Genomic DNA, 17,618 nt, shown 5'->3' with positions numbered 1-17,618 from the left:
GGCTTAGTGGTCATCCCCGTGAGGTGGCATGAGAGGGGTAAAGAATGCATTTTGTCTAGAAGAAAGGTTCAGTGGGAGGGGCTAGGAAGAAGGGGGTTGGTGTAAAAATGAACACAAACCCATTATGTGTGTGTGTGTGTGTGTGTGTGTGTGTGTGTGTATGTGTGTGAGAGAGAGAGAGAGAGAGAGAAAGAGAGAGAGAGAGAAATTGTCACATAATTAAGAAACTAAATTTAAAAACCAAAGGGCTAGAATAATACCCACCAAAGCCAAGGAAAGAAAAAAGGAAGGTGTTTCACTTCACAGCAGAGAGGTGGGTACACAGCTGAGGAAGGAAGAGATGGGCGGGCATCTCATGGTCCTTTTCAGAGCCCGGGCCCCCAATGACTAGGCCTGTTAGACAGCATCCACCTCTCCCACTGTGCCTGGCTGAGCACAGCCTTTAACAACTGGGCCTGTGGGGACAGCCTGGCCCTAAGCAGAGTGGTCCCCTCTTCCTGCTTTTGTGTCTTGTGTACAGTATGTACCTATGGCTTTGGGATACCTTGATAGAGGTCTTTAAGTACAAATCCGTGGATGTACTCTTTGACTTTTGACTAAGTAGGACAAACTGAGCATTTCTGGGTATAAGACAGAAAAATAAATTCTCTTCAAAGAGATGAAATACACCAACTAAAATGAGAATTCTTAATTAAGAGAATGGGCTGCTATTGTAGAGGACTGAAGCTTGGTTTCCAGCACCCACATGATGGCTCACAACTCCAGCTCCGAGGGATCTGATGTCCTCTTCTGGCTTCCACAGGCACAGTATGCATGCAGTATACTTACATACATGAAGCAACTACTCATACACATAAAATAAAAGCAAATTACACACACACACACACACACACACATATATAAACATTGTGTCATAAGAGAGCTGGAGAGATGGCTCAACTTGACGGCAAAGGGTGCTCAATGCTCTAGAGGACGCAGGGTCAGTTCCCAGCACCCACTTTAGTCAATTCACGGCCTCCTGTAAGTGCAGCTCAACTCCAGGGGATCTGTTGCCCTCTTTTGGCCTCAGACTGCACTGCATGCATGTGCATACACCACACACATATCACACACACACACACACACACACACACACACACGTCTGATCATACATATACTTACATAACATACACATAAATAAATAAATCCAGACACCAGTGAAAACTGTTTGCAATACAAAATGTCAGAGCCGAAAGCAAACCACAGCCTCAGCTGTAATGGCAGGCCGACCAGGGCTCTGCTGGGCAGATCTGTGTGTGAGAGGGAAAAGGCATCACAGATCTGAATAGACAAGGGCTAAGACAGTCCCACTGTCAGAGACTCATCATGAGCACTGTGGGTAAAACAGGCTAAGTCACAGTGATGGAAATGAGATCTTAAGACAATGTCAGATTCAGGAAATTTAAAAAACAACTTTTCAGTTTAAACTCCCATAATTGCCTATTTTCGGAGAGCTGGTTTTCCCCTCTTCAGTAAGTGTATTCTCTTTTTACACTGAGAATTTGAGCCATTTTCTTTTCTTTTCTTTTCTTTCTTTCTTTCTTTCTTTCTTTTTTTTTTTTTTTTCATTATTCTGAATAGCCGCATTAGACTCAGTAGATTTTCCTGCATGTTTAACTCTCAGAACCTTAAAAAAACTCCACCAAATGGTTAATCATTATTATTTGGAAAACCTGTTGGAGTCATCTCTCCAATAACTTATTTTAAGATTCTACAGATATCTGTATTTATAAACAAAATGTCTTAGTTTGGGTTTTATTGCTGTGAAGAGACACCATGACCACGGCACCACTTAATAAGGAAAGCATTTCCTTGGGGCTGGTTTACAGTTCAGAGCTCTACTCCATTCTCGTCACGGCTGGAAGCATGGCCGCGTGCAGGCAGACACGGTGCTGGAGGAGGAGCTGAGAGCTCTGCATCTGGATCTGAAGTCTGCAGGAGGAGAGTTTGACAGTGAAGGAATTCTTCAAAAAGTTTTAAACAGCCTTATAAATAACTTCCAAATTTACACCGGTTTTAGGTAATGGATGGACCCGGCTAATAGCTTGGTTCTACGTAGAATAGTAGACTGAAAAGAAACACAGCGCAAGGTGCTGACGGAACGCCTCTTTGTCGCATAGGTCAGGAAGCGTGCTGCACCATTGGAACGAAATCTACTACTTTGTGGAGCAGCTGGCTCATAGATTCATCAGGTGAGTGTGCTCCACGCTCTCTTCTCCCATGGCTGACGGTGACTCCAGCCCACTTACTCTCCTCATAACTCCCAGACACCGTGGGAGTACACACCGAGGGGACCTGTGGGTGAGGTGTCACAAAGCAACAGGTGACCGTGGTGCTCCTGCCAGTTTGTTCACAACCCTTCTGGTCGTAATATGAACACACCACAGCCCTGAGCACGTCGTGGCTGGTCACATGACCCCTGCATCCTCCCTGTGGGCTTGACCACACCTACACAGACAGGTTGGAGCAGAGTCACTGTGAATCGTGGAGGTGCTACTTGAGGACACCTCCCAGTAAAAGTGGTGACATCACCCTGGGTGGGATCACACGGCTTTCAGGGACGCACCTGCAACACGTTGTCAAGGTTTTTGGTGCAGCAGGTGTGAGCATAGTGAGCTCTGATGCAGCCTCTCCCCAACCTCAACCCCCACCTGTGGTAAATGGTTTCCATGGAGACCAATGTGATCAAGTGGAAAACTCTTCAGTCCATTTCTATAGCTCAGGGTGAGGGCACACAGTCTTTTCCCATGTTTAGTCACGGAACAGCATGCTCTTACCTCCCTGGCAGGAAAGGAGGGGAAGCAGGTGTCCTTGGATCTGCAACAAGAGTCACCTAAACCCAGGTGACTTAGGAAAGCAGGTGCTGAGAGGAAAACAAGGAGAAAAAGTACAGACAAGGAGAGAGACAGTGTAAGCATGATGTTAAAATTACTCAGACATCATTTTAACTTCAAATTAATAGGCAAGGCTTCCTAGTCTAGCCTGAGAGCCGTTCAGGTGCCTCATGTTGAAAAGCTTTGGTGAGAACTTCCCTCTTTTGGACAATTTCAGTTTAAAGTCTTTTTTTGTTATGGAGCCAAACGTCCTCCCCTACACTGTCACCAGCGGACCCTTTTGAGTGACAGACAACACAGCTGCCTCCAAGTCCTTGACAGCATCAGCTCTGCCTCTGCTTGCTGTCTTCCTTTTCCCTGTGAGCAGAGGTGCCCAGTGGAAAAGGATCCCAATGGGCTAAGATGAGTTTGAATCTAAGCTCCCTGTGCGGCCCTGGCAATCAGCTTAACTTTGCCTGAGCCCGAGGTTCCAGGAAAAGGTTATACAAAGATGACATGTGTGTGCATCTGATAGCCCAGCATCTCCCTGGAAGTGGCTCTCCAGCACTGCCTTCCAATCCATCAGGAGTTCCACACTCTTCACTAATTTAGAATCAGACACAGGGGTGGCACTACTGAGAGAATACTTATGCCAGCCCCCTGCTTCACAGATGAAGAAAAAAAGAAAAAAGAAAAAACAAACAAACAAACAACAACCAGGGACAAACAAACCAGGGACATCTCCATGGCTTACTCTAGACCTCAAGGTACTTTGCCCTGGCCCTCTCCCGCTGGAGTCCTTGGCCATGAACCCAGCATGTCAGTCAGTCATACTTCTTGTCCCTGTGGCAGACCACTTGGGAAACAACCCAGAAGGAGATAAGCTTATTTTGGCTCCCAGTTGCAGAGGTTTCATGCCGTGCTAACTCCTCTTTTCCCAGGCTCTGGTGAAGTAGGACATCCGGGCCCAAGCATGTGGTGTAGCAACGCTGCTTACATCATGGTGGGCAGGAAACAGAGGCAGCATCAGGCAGGGACAGGAGACCTGGTAGACCTTCAAGACAACACCCGCAGTTACCCACTTCCTCCACCTAGGGGTCTACTTTCCACAGTTTCACTACTTCTCAGCAGACTGTTCAGATGTTGAATCCATCGGAGGATTGAGACTTCAATAAAGTCGGGGCCTCAAGAGCCGATCACTTCTGCAAAGCCCCACCTCTGAACATTGCTTGCATCAGCCTCAAAACATAAACTTTTCAGGGAGATGCTTCATATCCAGACCATAATAGACCCCTCAGTGTGGGGGAGGGGGACAAAACTGCCACTGAGTTTTGTGTCTGCATCAGCCCAAAGGCTGTTAATAGTGTCAGATTCTAGGTAGCACTCTTGAATAAGTGGAGGGGAAAATAGTATTGTCAACAAATGGTACTGGGAAAACTGAATATCTACATGGTAAAGAATGAAACTAGATCCATATCTCTCACCCTGAACAAAAATAAGCTCCAAGTGGATCAAGGGCCTCAACAGAAAACTTGAAATTCTGAAAAGCACTTACAAGCTATACGCAGAAGCAAGGCTTTCTGCACAGGACTCTAGTTACTCGGGTGATAAGGCAAGTAATTCACAAGTGGGGCCTTATGAAATTACAAAATGTTTTCAGCAACAAAGGAAGCTGTCAATCAAGTGAAGAAGCAACCAATATAATTAGATAAAACCATTGCCAGTTACAGTTCTGAAGGGGGATTAACACCTAAATCATACAGATAACTCAAAAAAAGTAACCATCAAGAAAACAACCTAACAAAAGCGGGCTAAGGAACTGAACAGAGAATTCTCAAAAGAAAAGGTACAGATATTTTAAATGGTGTCCAACATCTTTAGCCACCAGAGAAATACAAATCAGAGCTGCTTTGAGACTCCACCTCATCCTAGTTGGAGTAGGTGTTACCAAGAAAACAAATGCTGGTGAGGATGTGTGGAAGGGAGAATCCTTCTGTACTGGTGTTGGAGTATAAATGGATGCAGATACTATGGAAACCAGTGTGCCAGTTTCTCAAACTTTATTTATTCTTTAAAGAGCATACTGTCGGGTAGAAGGAACCCAGGCTATCACGGTGGCTGATACTAGCACAAATATGTCACTGCTGACTGCAGAGGGATCCTTCTGAGTGGAAATCCTTTTCTCTCCCTTTATTCTGATCCCCTCCCACCAGCTCCCCAAGAATAATTCTCATTCTTCACCCTTTCCTTGAACTCCCAACTCACACCTCATAGCCACCACTCTCAGAAAATAGCCCCATTTTCTAGTCACTGAGAGCCTAGAGGAAAGCAGACAGATGTTCCCTCAGCACCTAGTTCTGCTCCTAAGAGTTGCATGCAGGTCCTTCCTGCCATCCTGGAGGGCCAGCTGTCCCCCTTTAAGCCAGTACCCCTCTTTGCCCATCACATGCCATCTAGTCTCTTGGATGTCTTTGTTCCTCTTCTAACTTCTACTTTCTTGCTACCTCCATCACCCCTATCTAGTCTCCACTGCTTCTAGACTCTACTAAAACGGTGAGAGCAAAAACGTCAATCAAAGATATGTCAAGCACATAGTAATAGTAATGGGAGGTTCATCCTAAGGGTAGCCAGAGCCATTAGAGCTCTTATAGCAGTTAACTGACAACACCTGATTTCATTAACTATAACTTGGAGAGTAGAGTGGAGAATGCAGCAGAGTCAGGATTGATGCGAAGAGACAGCTGTGATGGTCAGACTACTGAGGCCCAGGTCTGAAGCTAAAGCCACGAAAAGAGGGCTTTGTGTGCAAGGATCAGAGCCAGATCGGCTCTGGCCAGTCACTGCTTTGGAAAGATACAGGTTGGTGCTACGCTGGTTGACCAGTTGGCCGCCCCTTGAGGGCCCCACAGAATGGCAGCCAGTTGCCAAGCTCTGTGTAGATTTTCTGTGCTTCTTGCCAGTCCTCAGATAAGAGTGCCCTGTTACTCAGAGAGTGAATTTTCACTGAAAACTTTTGAGTACTGTGTGCGATGGTGATGCTGATTTATTCGTTAAGAATGAGTCGTGTCACCACTGAGCTGAAGAGACCCTCTGTGGCCCAGTACCTCCTCTTCCCTGGAAGGCAACTGAGAAGAAATTAAGTGAATGGTAATCTTTCTGAGACAATTCCTTCTTTGAAGATGCTGTCAGAATTTTCTGACAGGATTCTCCGTTTCATAGCCACCTTGTAGGCCAGTCCCCTTCCAGAAAGTCCTGGCTTGGCATGGAGTTCATCTTCCTTACTGTGCTATAGCCACTGTGTGACAGTGTCCTGTCAGAAGGGAGACATAGCAGGTCCCTTTGGTTTGGAGCTTCAAGTTCACCATTACCCTAAACTGTTGCCACACCTTTTGGGGCTCCCATGTAGGTGGTAGTTCCTCAGCTCTGGGAGCTGTGATCAAAAAAACAGGAAGGGAGGGGGCTGGAGAGGTGGCTCAGTGGTTAAGAGCACTGTCTGCTCTTCCAGGGGTCCTGAGTTCAATTCCCAGCAACCACATGGTGGCTCACAACCATCTATAATGAGATCTGGTGCCCTCGTCGGATGTGCAAGTGTATATGGAGGCAGAGCACTGTGTATATAATAAATAAATAAATCTTAAAACAAAACAAAACAAGAAGGGAGCTAGAAAGGTGTTGTATCTGACCTAACAGAGTTTCTCTCCTTTGCAGCCCACAGCTAAGGATGTCCTTTATTGTCTTCTCTACTCGAGGGACAACTTTAATGAAGCTAACTGAGGACAGGTAAGGAGACTTCACATCCATGTCATTTCAAAGTGTGTCTCTTCCTCAGTAGCCCTGAAACTTGTGCCGTCTGGCATCTCAGTGGTCAATGACTCTAAGGTACAGCTCTTTCTTAATTCGAGCCTTGGCATTTGCATCCAGACCCTTCTGCCGGCTCATTCTGCAGTAACTCCTGATGACATCTCCTCACGTTGGTGAGACGTTGGAGGTGACCAGACCATGTTGAGATGAACCTTGCGTTTGAATGTTAATGCCATCTGCTGAGTTGGAGCCAGTGTTGGCAAACTTGGTTCTTTGGAGGATTGTGTTTTCTCTGGAGGGGACTGAAATGTGTCCCTGGGTGATTATCAAAGGATGGGAACAGTAAAGGAAAGTTGTGGCACGAAAACATAGAAGGAAATTTTAATCACATGAGGGAAAATGTCAGTTAACAAGCATCCTCTGGGGCTAAGCGTATTTCACGTCACAGATGAAGACCATGGTGGCAAACATATGCCATTATTCATAGTGATTTGGTACAAAGGGAAGAGGGGAGGGTGATCTTGCATTCTTATCACTGAATACATTTTAGAAAAATGCAGCATGGTCCACACGAGAGAAGCAGTGTGAGAACGTGGGATTCCTGGCTGACTTACATATAGGCATGTTGGAAAAAGAAATGGAGGAAGAACAAGTGTTAGTCCCATTGCGCTAACAAAATACCTCAGACTTAGCACTTGATAAAGAGAAGAGGTTTATTTAACTCACATTTCTGGAGAGTGAGGTGTATACGCCAGTGTCTGTACATCAGACGCGACACATGGCATCACAGAAGGAGAGACCACAAAGTGAGATGGAACCTAAGACACGCACAGGCTAGGCCCAGTTTTCATACAGTTAAGTTTGGGAAAGAGCCTGGGTCCTGTAAGAGCCACTTTACCTCCTCAACATCCATCCCCCAGTGACAGAGTTACCTCCCCCAGGCTCTACCTTCTAGTTAGTGGCTGCCTCTCAGTGGCACCACACTGAGGACCAAGTGTCCAGTTCACAGCCCTCAAGCCAAACCCTAGCAGCAAGTATAAGAAAGACTGGAAGACTTCACTGATAATACCCTCCTGTAGAAATGAGAATAGAACATCTGGCTGCGACCAGCAAGTCCAAGCCAGTGCCCATGTGGCTGCACACCTGTGTTTCCCATCTATGACTCTGCTTTCCAATCCCCTTCCTCTCTCTATGCATGCATGTTACTGAGGTGTCCGGAAACCCCATTATAAAAGCAGCTGTTATGCCCTCTTCACAGAAGGAGCTAAGGCCATATCACCTTCCCACAGACACCAAGCAGAACCCAGACTAGGGCCCAGGCTCCGTTGCTTCCCCTTCGCCTCACACATCCTCTCTGAAAAGAGGACCTTCAAGTCCAAGAAGCCTCCTTCAGGGTGGACCAAGCACTTTAGGAGCCTCTGAGGAGGGGCCTGGCCCTGCGTCAGAGTCATGACCCTGCCTGGTCTCTACATGCCATCCTTTAGCAGGCCTAGGTTCTGCTCAGGAATGAGGAATAAACAAAAAGCCTAGTCGTTCCTGTCACACTATTGACATCAACACTGGGCCCCAGGCCACCGGAGCGCACACAGCCAGGACAGTGAGCTGTGAATAGTTCATATAGCCCGCCACGCTTTCTTTGGTCACTGGCTCATCTCCTACATGAAAATAAAAAAAAGTCCACGGCTAAATCCAGGCCTGTGGGTGCTAAGCATCCTTGTGGGAGTGTCCGGATCATTCAGTCCCAAGGCGGAACCAGATTTCACCCGTCCTTCACATCCCGCCACAACTGAGGCATCCTGGTGCCACGCTTCGTGGCACTTAGCCTTTGGGATGTGTCAGTAGGGACCAGAAGGTGAAGAGCAGCTCCTGTACGTGTTTGGGCTAGTGCCCCGGCCCCTGGGCAGCTGGCCAGGGCAGATGAGAGGGGATAAATCAGAACACCGAGCTGACAGCGTTTCTCTCAGTCTACTTGGAATCTAATGGTTTGTGCCTTAACTTCATTACTGCTAGTTTCCTGTGCCAAAAAAATAAAAAATAAAAATGGCAGAGGTTAGAGCCCCCACTTTGCTGCAGACAACTTTAATGGCGAAGGCTATGAGTCCCCTGTGGTGATGGCATGGCCTGGCCAAGCCTGAGCCCAACACACACCCAATCTTACCAAGTAAAGAGGCACCAAGAGACCGCTCTCAGACGCCCAAAGGAGACTGGCTGCAAGGCTTTTCTGTTGTTTCTGACTCATCCTACAGTGATTTGTTGGGACAGGGGTCTTTTCCATCTTTTTCTTCTGAGAGCATTCTCTCTTTACAATATCTCTCCGAGGCTGTAAAGAATGCCCTGTTAGACGCTGTGTGTATTTGAGGAGGTTTATGGCGTTTTAAAAGAAACTTGTTAAAAAAGAAAAGGGCACCAGGCCAGGGAGATGTAAAATGCTTGATTTGCAAATGTGTGGGCCTGAGTTTGGAGCTCGGAATCCCTGTTAACAAGATCAGCAGGCTGCCTGCACCTCTTATCCCAGCCTCCCAGCCGGGTGGGATGAGAGGTGGGAACAGGCACATCATCTATAAATTCAATCCCTGCAGCTAGCTAGCCAGCATGCTCCGCAAAGTTATAGGCCAGCGAGACACCATCTCAGGAGGGCACCTGAGGGTTGTCCACTCACTTCACAGTGTGTATCTGCACACCCATGTATACACCTACCACACACACTGTGTACATGCACTCCCCCACCTACACCTGAACTCACACCCACGTCTGCACCTGAATTCAGACACACTCTCCTACAAAACAACAGGTCAGGAAAGATTCTTATTTTAACAAGAGAAGAAAAAAAAAAAGTGTTAATCAAAAGACATAATGCTGAAGATGTGTTTGCAGTGTGCTCCAATATGCTCTTGGGATCCAAAATGCATACAGGGAAACTATTACATCCTGATAATATGCGCAGTTCTGGCAGTGACTCCTTTTTTTTTTTTTTTTTTTTTGTAGTACAATATTTATAATAGAAACTGGCTGAAAACACTACATGCTAACAGACAATATGATACACAAATAGGGTGGGAGTAGACAGGAAAGGGCAGAGGCCACAGGCCTACACCACACTCTTAAGGTCTCTCCATCTTTAGTCCTCAGCAGTTTGGTTACAATGGGGCCCAGGAGGCGGGGCCTGTGCAGCGCTTATTCAATCTGGAAATTCTTGTTCTTCCCTAAATCTGGCAACTTTACACGGCTGCTCAGGTTTTTTGTTATGATTTTTTTTTCTGTTGCGCCCACTTCCTCCTCTTCCTGAGACTCCCACGGTACAGGTGACGGCTTCTCCGTATTACTCCATATGGCCCTACAGTTGGTTCACAGCTTTTCCTGTTTTCTCTCTGATCATCAGTGGGTGATTTCTGCTGTTCCATCTCCTGGTTCGGTGGTCCCTTCCTCAGTCATCTTCCTTCTGTCACTGAGCCATCGAGCACATCTGCTTAATTCTTTATGACAGATATCTACTTTTTCACTTCTACATTTTCCATTTGGTTCCTCTTAGAACTTTCCCGTTTCTGTCAAGTGCTTTTTCTTTCCTTTCTTTTTTGTTTGTTTTTATTTGTTTGCTTGTTTTTGTTTTGTTTGTTTTTCAAGACAGAGTTTCTCTGTGTAATGTCACATGTTTTTTTTTTCATCTTCATCTTTATTCCAAGTGTTCACAGTGACCTCCCAGGGTGGTTATTACAACTGCTCTCAGGTCTGTCACGGTGCCAGCCTCTCAAGATTGGCATCGCCCTCGCCTTTCCCCGTGAGAGCCGATTACACACTTTCAGGTGTGTTTACCTACTGAGTAATTTTAGAGTGTGGCTTTATGTTTGTGTTGCTTAAACCTTGGGGGTTGCTGGTTTGCTTCCTGTCTCTGTGTCAGTTAGCTGTAGCCTGGGTTCAGGCCACTTCTTCGTCTTTAGTGTGGACAGAGGCCTCTCAGTTAACAAATACTTGACCAGGCTGTTTTGGCTCTGCCACTGTGCTGCGCAGAGGTGACCTGGGACCTCCAGCTCGGGCACAGAGTTGGGAGCCTCCTTCTGCAGCCTCTCCAGAATTACCCCAAGAATCTAGTCAGGAGGGGGTATCTGTTGGCAGTTTGCCCAGATAGACTGCTGAGAGAAAGCCCTCATCGGAGGGCAAAGCCAAAGAGGAGGATCCCCCAAAATGGGGATTTTTCTCATCCTTTTTCATGGCACTTCAGCCACTGCCACACCTTGAATCATGTTCTCAGGTTAAGACCAGGAGAGAAAAGACGGAGTGAAAAGCTGGAACTGGCTTAAATGGCCACCTTTAGGCTTTCGACCTCTCTTCCCACAGCTTTGCTTACTTTCTAGGCCTTTCCGTGGCTGCTCTTAGGCTATGGCCGACTGTGGCAGGCTGTGGGTATTCTTTCTCTTTCACAAAGGAGGACACCGAGGTTTTGGAAGTTCATTGAGGTCCAGTAACAGGCAGATGTCAGAACTAGCTTCTGCTCTCTGGATTCTGGACTTGGTCGAGTCAGAGTCTGTGTGTGATCATGTCCCCTTCCAGGGTTTCCCAGTTTCCTTGTTTAAACAAGCCAAGATCTGTGGGCCACTTCGTTAGCATAGTAGAGTGTACAATGCCCATTGAAGTATTATTACAGTACAGCCATGTAGTGTGAACGGCTGCAGATGATTCTCTGAAAATGTCAAGTCTTCCCTGCGAAGTTACCTGAAACACTTCCAATGTTTTATCATCTGGAAATGAGATGGTGTCTGAGGAGTTCAGCTAGCGCTTTAATGGAAATTGGGAGAGGGGACAGGTGGTTTAACCAAGTACTTCTGTGTCGTCTGTTAAGGTGGTCATATATATTTTGTTTGTTTTTACATACCATGGGAGTGGAATCCATTAAAAAGATTTTAAAATGCTGGCCGACTCTCATATGTCTCATATGACTCTCATTTGTATTTGGTTATGGCATACTCTTTTCATGTGAACGGAAATTCTGTTCTCTGTCTATTATTCAGAAATTTCGTATTCTTATTCATAATTGCCCTGTTATTGCTACTTTTGCATTTTAAAATTTAAGCTCTGCCACGGTAACTGCCATATACAATCTGGGGCCAACATTTGACGTTGTCCCCTCCACTGGGAACCAGTTTTCCCAGTGCTGTTGTGGAACAAGCTTGAGCCAGCCACGTAAAAAGTGGCCGGGGTGGACTTGGGCACTACTTGGTTTTCTCGGCTGGTATGGCTCCATTTTGTTTCCCTGCAGCTCGACACTCCAACCACATTGCTTTAATTAGTTTCAACATCTGGAGGACCAGTCTTTGCTGGTTTCTAATACTGAGCAAAACTCTCCTTGGTCTTTGGTGGATTTTTCCAACCATGCGCTTTTAGATTTTTTTTTTTATTTTTTTTTTTTTTTTTAGTTTTCCAAGTCTCCTTGGGGTTTCCATCTGAGCGGTGTGAAAGGCTTAGCTTTGTCCTGGCACCAACGAAGGTGCTGCGTTCTCACAAAGCAGCACTCACTCCTATTTAAGGTGCTTATCACCTCCCTGTCTCACAGGAAGGTTTTGTTCTTTTCCGAAGCTGCACTCAGAGCTGGTAACTCTGTTCCCTGTGAGCGGAGCGCCGCCCAGGCTGTTACTGTTCACAAGCATGGTGGGCTTGTGTTTGGAGCCCACGAGTGTCTGTTGAGCACCGTGAAATGCTTGTAGGAGCATCTGTGGGACAACCTCACCTCACGCACAACCAGTAGTTCAGCCTGGGACTCCAGAAGTAGCTTAAGAAATAATGTCTTGGGGGGAAATTACTGGATTTACAGGATTTTTTTCTTCTACCTGCCCCCTCCTTCTCTTGGGGGGGTGGGCATGGAACCCAGGGCTTGGACACGCTAGCTGAGTGCCCTATCACTGAGCCACATCCCCAGCCCTGTAGAGATGCGCCCTCATCATTTTAATGAAATAGTTTCTAAGTTTTAACTTTCCCAGTTACCTAATGGCTATTTCTTAAATCTAATCAACACTTCTGTTTTGTATGTTTTTAACTTTTATGATTCATCATTTTACGTCACCGTATGGATTCTCCTTTCTTCTGGGCCTTACAGTTTCACCCTTTTCTGTCATCATATGATGAAGGAAGTGTTTTGTTTGTTAGTTTGTCTGTATTTTGCTTGTCTGTTTTGCGTTGTTTTGCTTGTTTGTATCTTCTCGTCTCTTAACAATAAAAGCTGCTGAGGCTGTAAGTTGATCTTTCAAGCTATCCATCCTGAAGCTTTGTCCATGCTCGGTCACGTGGCTTGTTCTCAGCGCTAACTTCTGACTCATTTGTAAGTGTAACTTTACTATTGTTATTATAATGATCTAGGAAGCCAAGTCCCACGTGATTTTTTTGTTTTTCCTTTCCTCGGTTTTCAGAATCAATTATTCTTTTTAAAGAATATGATTTAGATAATTTAATTTAGAGTGTTAGTTTCTGGCTTTATTAGTCTTGCCGATGGACTGTCTTGTGATCTGTATGCCATATGTCCCATTCCCACAGCCCTAGATTTTCTCTCCTGGAAGTGTTTGAAATATTTTTCTTTATTTCAAATATATCAAAAGTTATTAATGTAATATATATATATATATATATATATATATATATATATGAGTTATTTCATTGATTCTATCAGTGACATTGTATAGTATCAAAGCTATCTTATCTGATACTGAAATTTCTTCAACTTTACACCTTTTTCTTTTTTGGTTTTCTTATTTACATTCAGACCTGCTCACGCTGTCTTTTATGGTATAAGTATATGTTTACACTGTCTCATTCCCCCCAGTGTGTGTGTGCTCGTGTCTGTGTGTGTGCTCACAGATGTGAAGGCCTCTTCCTCCATTGCCCTCCAGCACTTTTTGTTTTGTTTATTTGTTGGTTTTGAGATTCTTTATATTTGTGTGGGGGGAGGGGGCTGAGAAAGGCCTTTCACTGACTCTGGAACTGACTAATTCAGTGTCTGAGTAGCCAAAGAGTCAAAGAGTCCCAGGCAGGCCCATCTCTGCCTTTGCAGCACTGGGGTTGCAGGTGCATGTCACCATGCCTGGCTTTTTTTTTTTTTTTTTTTTTTTTTTAATGTCTGTGCTGGGGTTTGAACCCAGGTCCTCATGTTACATGGCAAGAACTTTACTGCCTGAGCCATGACTCCCATCCAGTCTATCCCTTGTATTGAAGTTCTCTGAGCACACCTCAGACTGGTCCTGAAATCACCAACTCACTATTTTCTCTTTTTATTTTGGTGCTGTTTACAGCCCTTGGCTTTGTTTTCACCTTTTCCTTTGCATTTTCAATGTGCAAGTAGTTTCATCTCTGTGAATGTTTTCCTGCTCGTACAATTTCTGTACGTGTGTGTTACCTGCTATTTTAGAAACAGGGTGCCTTCCTCGTCAATAGGAATATTCCATATGTGCATTTCATATGCCCTTGAGTTTATTTCAAATGGAAGTTGTTTTCACAGATCCCTAAAATTGGCACTTGTCTTCCTGGCTGCTGAGATTTCCCCTGAGTCCAGAGAAGAAGAGAAGGAATTGGACTCAGCTGGATTTTCTTCATTTTCCTTGTTGAAAATGTTAAGATTGCAAGATTTAAAAAAAAAACCGTGAAATATAGAAGTTATGTTTCTAAATCCGCATACCCTCCACCCTTGGGTAGAGACCCTGAAGTCTTTCCAAAAAAGGGAAGAAGCAGGTGCCAGAAGCAGAGAGTCTGCTGCAGGTGCCAGGCCACACTGAGCTAGGTTTTCCTTCCACACACTACAGAGTGGCTGGCTTGGGGTCCCCTCTCCTGACCCACCTCTGGGGGACTGAATTGACTCTCTCTGTGGCCCACCACTGAGTAGTTGGGTTTGGACCCCTCTCCTGGCCCCTCACTGGGTGGCAGGCTCAGCATCCCTCCTTGGTGAAGCTCAGGGCATTCTCCTTGTGACCTGGAGTTTCAGGATGTGTCTTCCTCCATCACAGTTTTATGCTGGTATTCTAAGATTTGAGCTTGACACTGTGCTTACACATCTTCAGGCAGTGAAAACCATTTGCTCTGTCCTGCTAGTGTAGCCGGGTCTGTGAGGGTTTGGAAACGGCAGGGCAGCGAGAGCCAGATGTGCACCCTCAAAGGACTGTTTTTGACTGGAGATTTCACCTTTCTTCCAAACATTCCAAGATTCAAACACAGAGCCTAACAAAACAGCTGGGGGTCAAAGGATTATCATATCTTTTCCAACCCACTGGCCTCATTTTACTAATGAGGAAAAGGATTCCCAGAAGGGGCCGGCTTGCTTGTGCTGTTCCACCCATGTGCTCAGCACCAGATTTTATCCACAAATTTAAGGTTTTTAACTCGGTTGTTTTTTCCTACTTCATATAGCCTTCTCGGTCTACCCGCCTCTATTGTGTGTGTCCCTCTGGTCTGTTATCTGTGAGATGCTCATATGAAGAAAGCCACATATGAGCATACATATAATTCTTTAATAAGGGCTTAGTGTGTACCAGTAAATACACTACCTTCTTCAGCTATTATAAGGGATAGTAATGCTTACCTGTGGGACTCTCATTAGAATTGCATCCTTTATTATATCATATGGGGATACCAAGGCATAGAGAACTCGTGGTCACACTACTGTATAACTGTGGGGACCTGGGTTGGAGGCCAGGAAGCATAGCCCTTGTGTCCTTGTGCTGGGTGACTATCCTGGAGAATTCCCCCACAATTTTGCTATTAAGTACAATTTTAAATGTAAGAAAAGAGGGCCACACAGTTCACCGCCCAGCTCCCTGAAAGCCTGTGCTCACACATTTCCTCATGGCTCTGAGGACTCAGTGGTCCTCAGAGAGAGGGAAGAGCTGCATCACCGAGTAGGCTGAAAGTCTTGCTGTTGCTTCAGCAAGCAGAAGGGACTCCAGGAATGGCCAGCTTGCAGTGTAAATGCAGATCTTGGCCCCGCCTGCACCCCTCTCGGCTACTTCCGCTTTGCTGGGCCCTGCAAGCATCACTTGGTTTTGGAGCAGAGTGATTCTGGGGTGCTCTTCCTGAGAGACAGGGCTCTCCATCCCTTTCTGATTTTTAAAATTAAGGGGAAAGGAGTCTCGGCTACTTAGCGTTTGGAACAACTTGAGTAAGCCTCCTTTTCTCTGCCTGTAAAATGCTGGGATGATCTGTGGTGCACTCCTGCCTTTAGTACTCAGGGAACAGTGTTACCATTGTGGTTGTTGCTAGGAGTCCTGATCAACAGCTAAGGCTCACCCTAAACCCTCCCCCAGCAAGCCCTGCCTCACATCATCACAGCATGACCAACAGTGAGTCATAGTGAGTCCCAGGTCTCTGTGGCTCAGCCTTCCCTTAAGTGTTGAACATTGGCAGGTCTGTCCCTGCATAGAAGGACATAGGCAGGAAATACTTCTTCTGGATAAGGCAAGAAAAAGCCATTGTCTCCTTGTCTAGTGGTTTTAGCAAGAGTTCTTCCCCTACGGAAAACGCCGGCCCTCGCTTCACAGCATGTTTGTCTATACTCTCCCAGCCTGGGTCACAGTAATGCTGACTGGACAGAGTCTACCTTGGAGCTGTGAGCCAGATCCACAGACATGTCTTTGCAAGTGTGTGAATGTTGCCCGCTCTCCCTGTGGTATCCTTCTGTGAATAGGAGAAAGTAAAATCACCCCTCTAGAACCCCAAATTGTCGTTGATAAAGCAGGATATTTCTTCCAAGATTTTTCACACACACAAAGAAAGCAGTAGGCAACACTTACATTCATATAAAAGTTGTGGCGGAAGGGCTTTCAAAATTTTGAAAACTGTACCTCAGGGTGGAAAACTAGTGTGCCCCTGTGTCTTTGGCTGCAATGCTCTGGTATGTACCCAATTTGGGTACAGCAAATTAGATCAGGAGAGTGGCTGTGCCCAGAGCTTCATCTCTAGGCTCTAGTGTGGGCTTTTCCAGCATCTGCTTTCTCCTGTGCTTGCCACAGGGGGCAGCTATGAAGCCACTGTGAATTAATGTAAGGAAAATGCGTAGCGGAGATTCTGGCATATTGCAGGTGCTCGGGAAATGTCATTTGTCCCTCATGGAGTAAGTACATAAGGGACAAAAGTGGGCAGGAGCATTTCTGACATCCGGATGGAGCAGGAAGGCCATGTCAGCATGGTCACAGGAACCTGAGGACGGCTACCTCCCAAACCTTCCACAGGCAGGCACATTATCCGTTAGGCCACTGGCCCCAGCTGGAGCTGTATTCTCGTACCCAGAGACAGAAGCTGAATCAGGGAATTTCTCTGCCCCCACCACCCCACTCCCCAAACAACCCTGGTGACATTAGGTGGTGGCATTCTGCATGTCATCTGGCCTGTCACTCTTGCTACAGTGAGGGGGCCTGCTGAACCTTGCACTCAGGGATGCATTCGACGGGTCCCCGAACACGAGCCACAGGTTCCTCCTCCACTGCTCACTCCAGCGAGGGTTTAAACTGTTGTGTAGAGAAAAGGGTCATGAACGTCGATTTTTGCACCACCAGGCTTGTGAGATGGAATGTCACGGGTGAAGTTTCCTGGGGACACAGTCTCTGTCTCCTTTCGCAGAAAGAATTGTTGCCTTGAATTTGGAGTTTATCTTCTCCATCGATGTGTGTGCATTTTTATACCACCAGAAACAATACATTGCTGTGGTAAAACACCACAACCAAAAGCGCCTTGGGGAGGAAAGGGTTTGTGGCATCTTACTCCTCTCAGGTGTGCTGTGTCCCTGTGGGAAGTCACAGCCTGGATGCAAGGAGGGGAGCTGGAGGCAGAAACGGAAGCAGAGAGCATGGCAGAAAGCTGCTTGTGGCTTGCTCTGCCTGCTTTCTTAGACCCCCTCAGGACCACGTGCCCAGGGGCGGCACCACCCCCAGTGGGCTGGGCCACCTGACATCAATCATAAATCAAGAAAATGCACTACAGACTTGCCTCCAGGCAGTCTGG

General features: G+C 46.2%; 1 protein-coding gene across 1 annotated transcript in view; it reads left to right on the top strand.

Annotated features, from left to right (window-relative positions):
• The window catches only part of Antxr1 (ANTXR cell adhesion molecule 1), a 190,325-nt gene that overhangs the window by 22,145 nt on the left and 150,562 nt on the right, over positions 1-17,618 (top strand). Inside the window, exons 2-3 of the mRNA XM_051154860.1 lie at positions 2,160-2,231; positions 6,561-6,632. Of these exons, the coding sequence (XP_051010817.1) occupies positions 2,160-2,231; positions 6,561-6,632 (144 nt within the window). The remainder of the gene's footprint in view (positions 1-2,159; positions 2,232-6,560; positions 6,633-17,618) is intronic.

Source organism: Acomys russatus, chromosome 13 (assembly GCF_903995435.1).
Source record: "Acomys russatus chromosome 13, mAcoRus1.1, whole genome shotgun sequence".
Taxonomy (NCBI): Eukaryota; Metazoa; Chordata; class Mammalia; order Rodentia; family Muridae; genus Acomys; species Acomys russatus.
The sequence above is the reverse complement of the archived record's forward strand: the minus strand, read 5'-3'. Positions and strand labels throughout refer to the sequence as shown.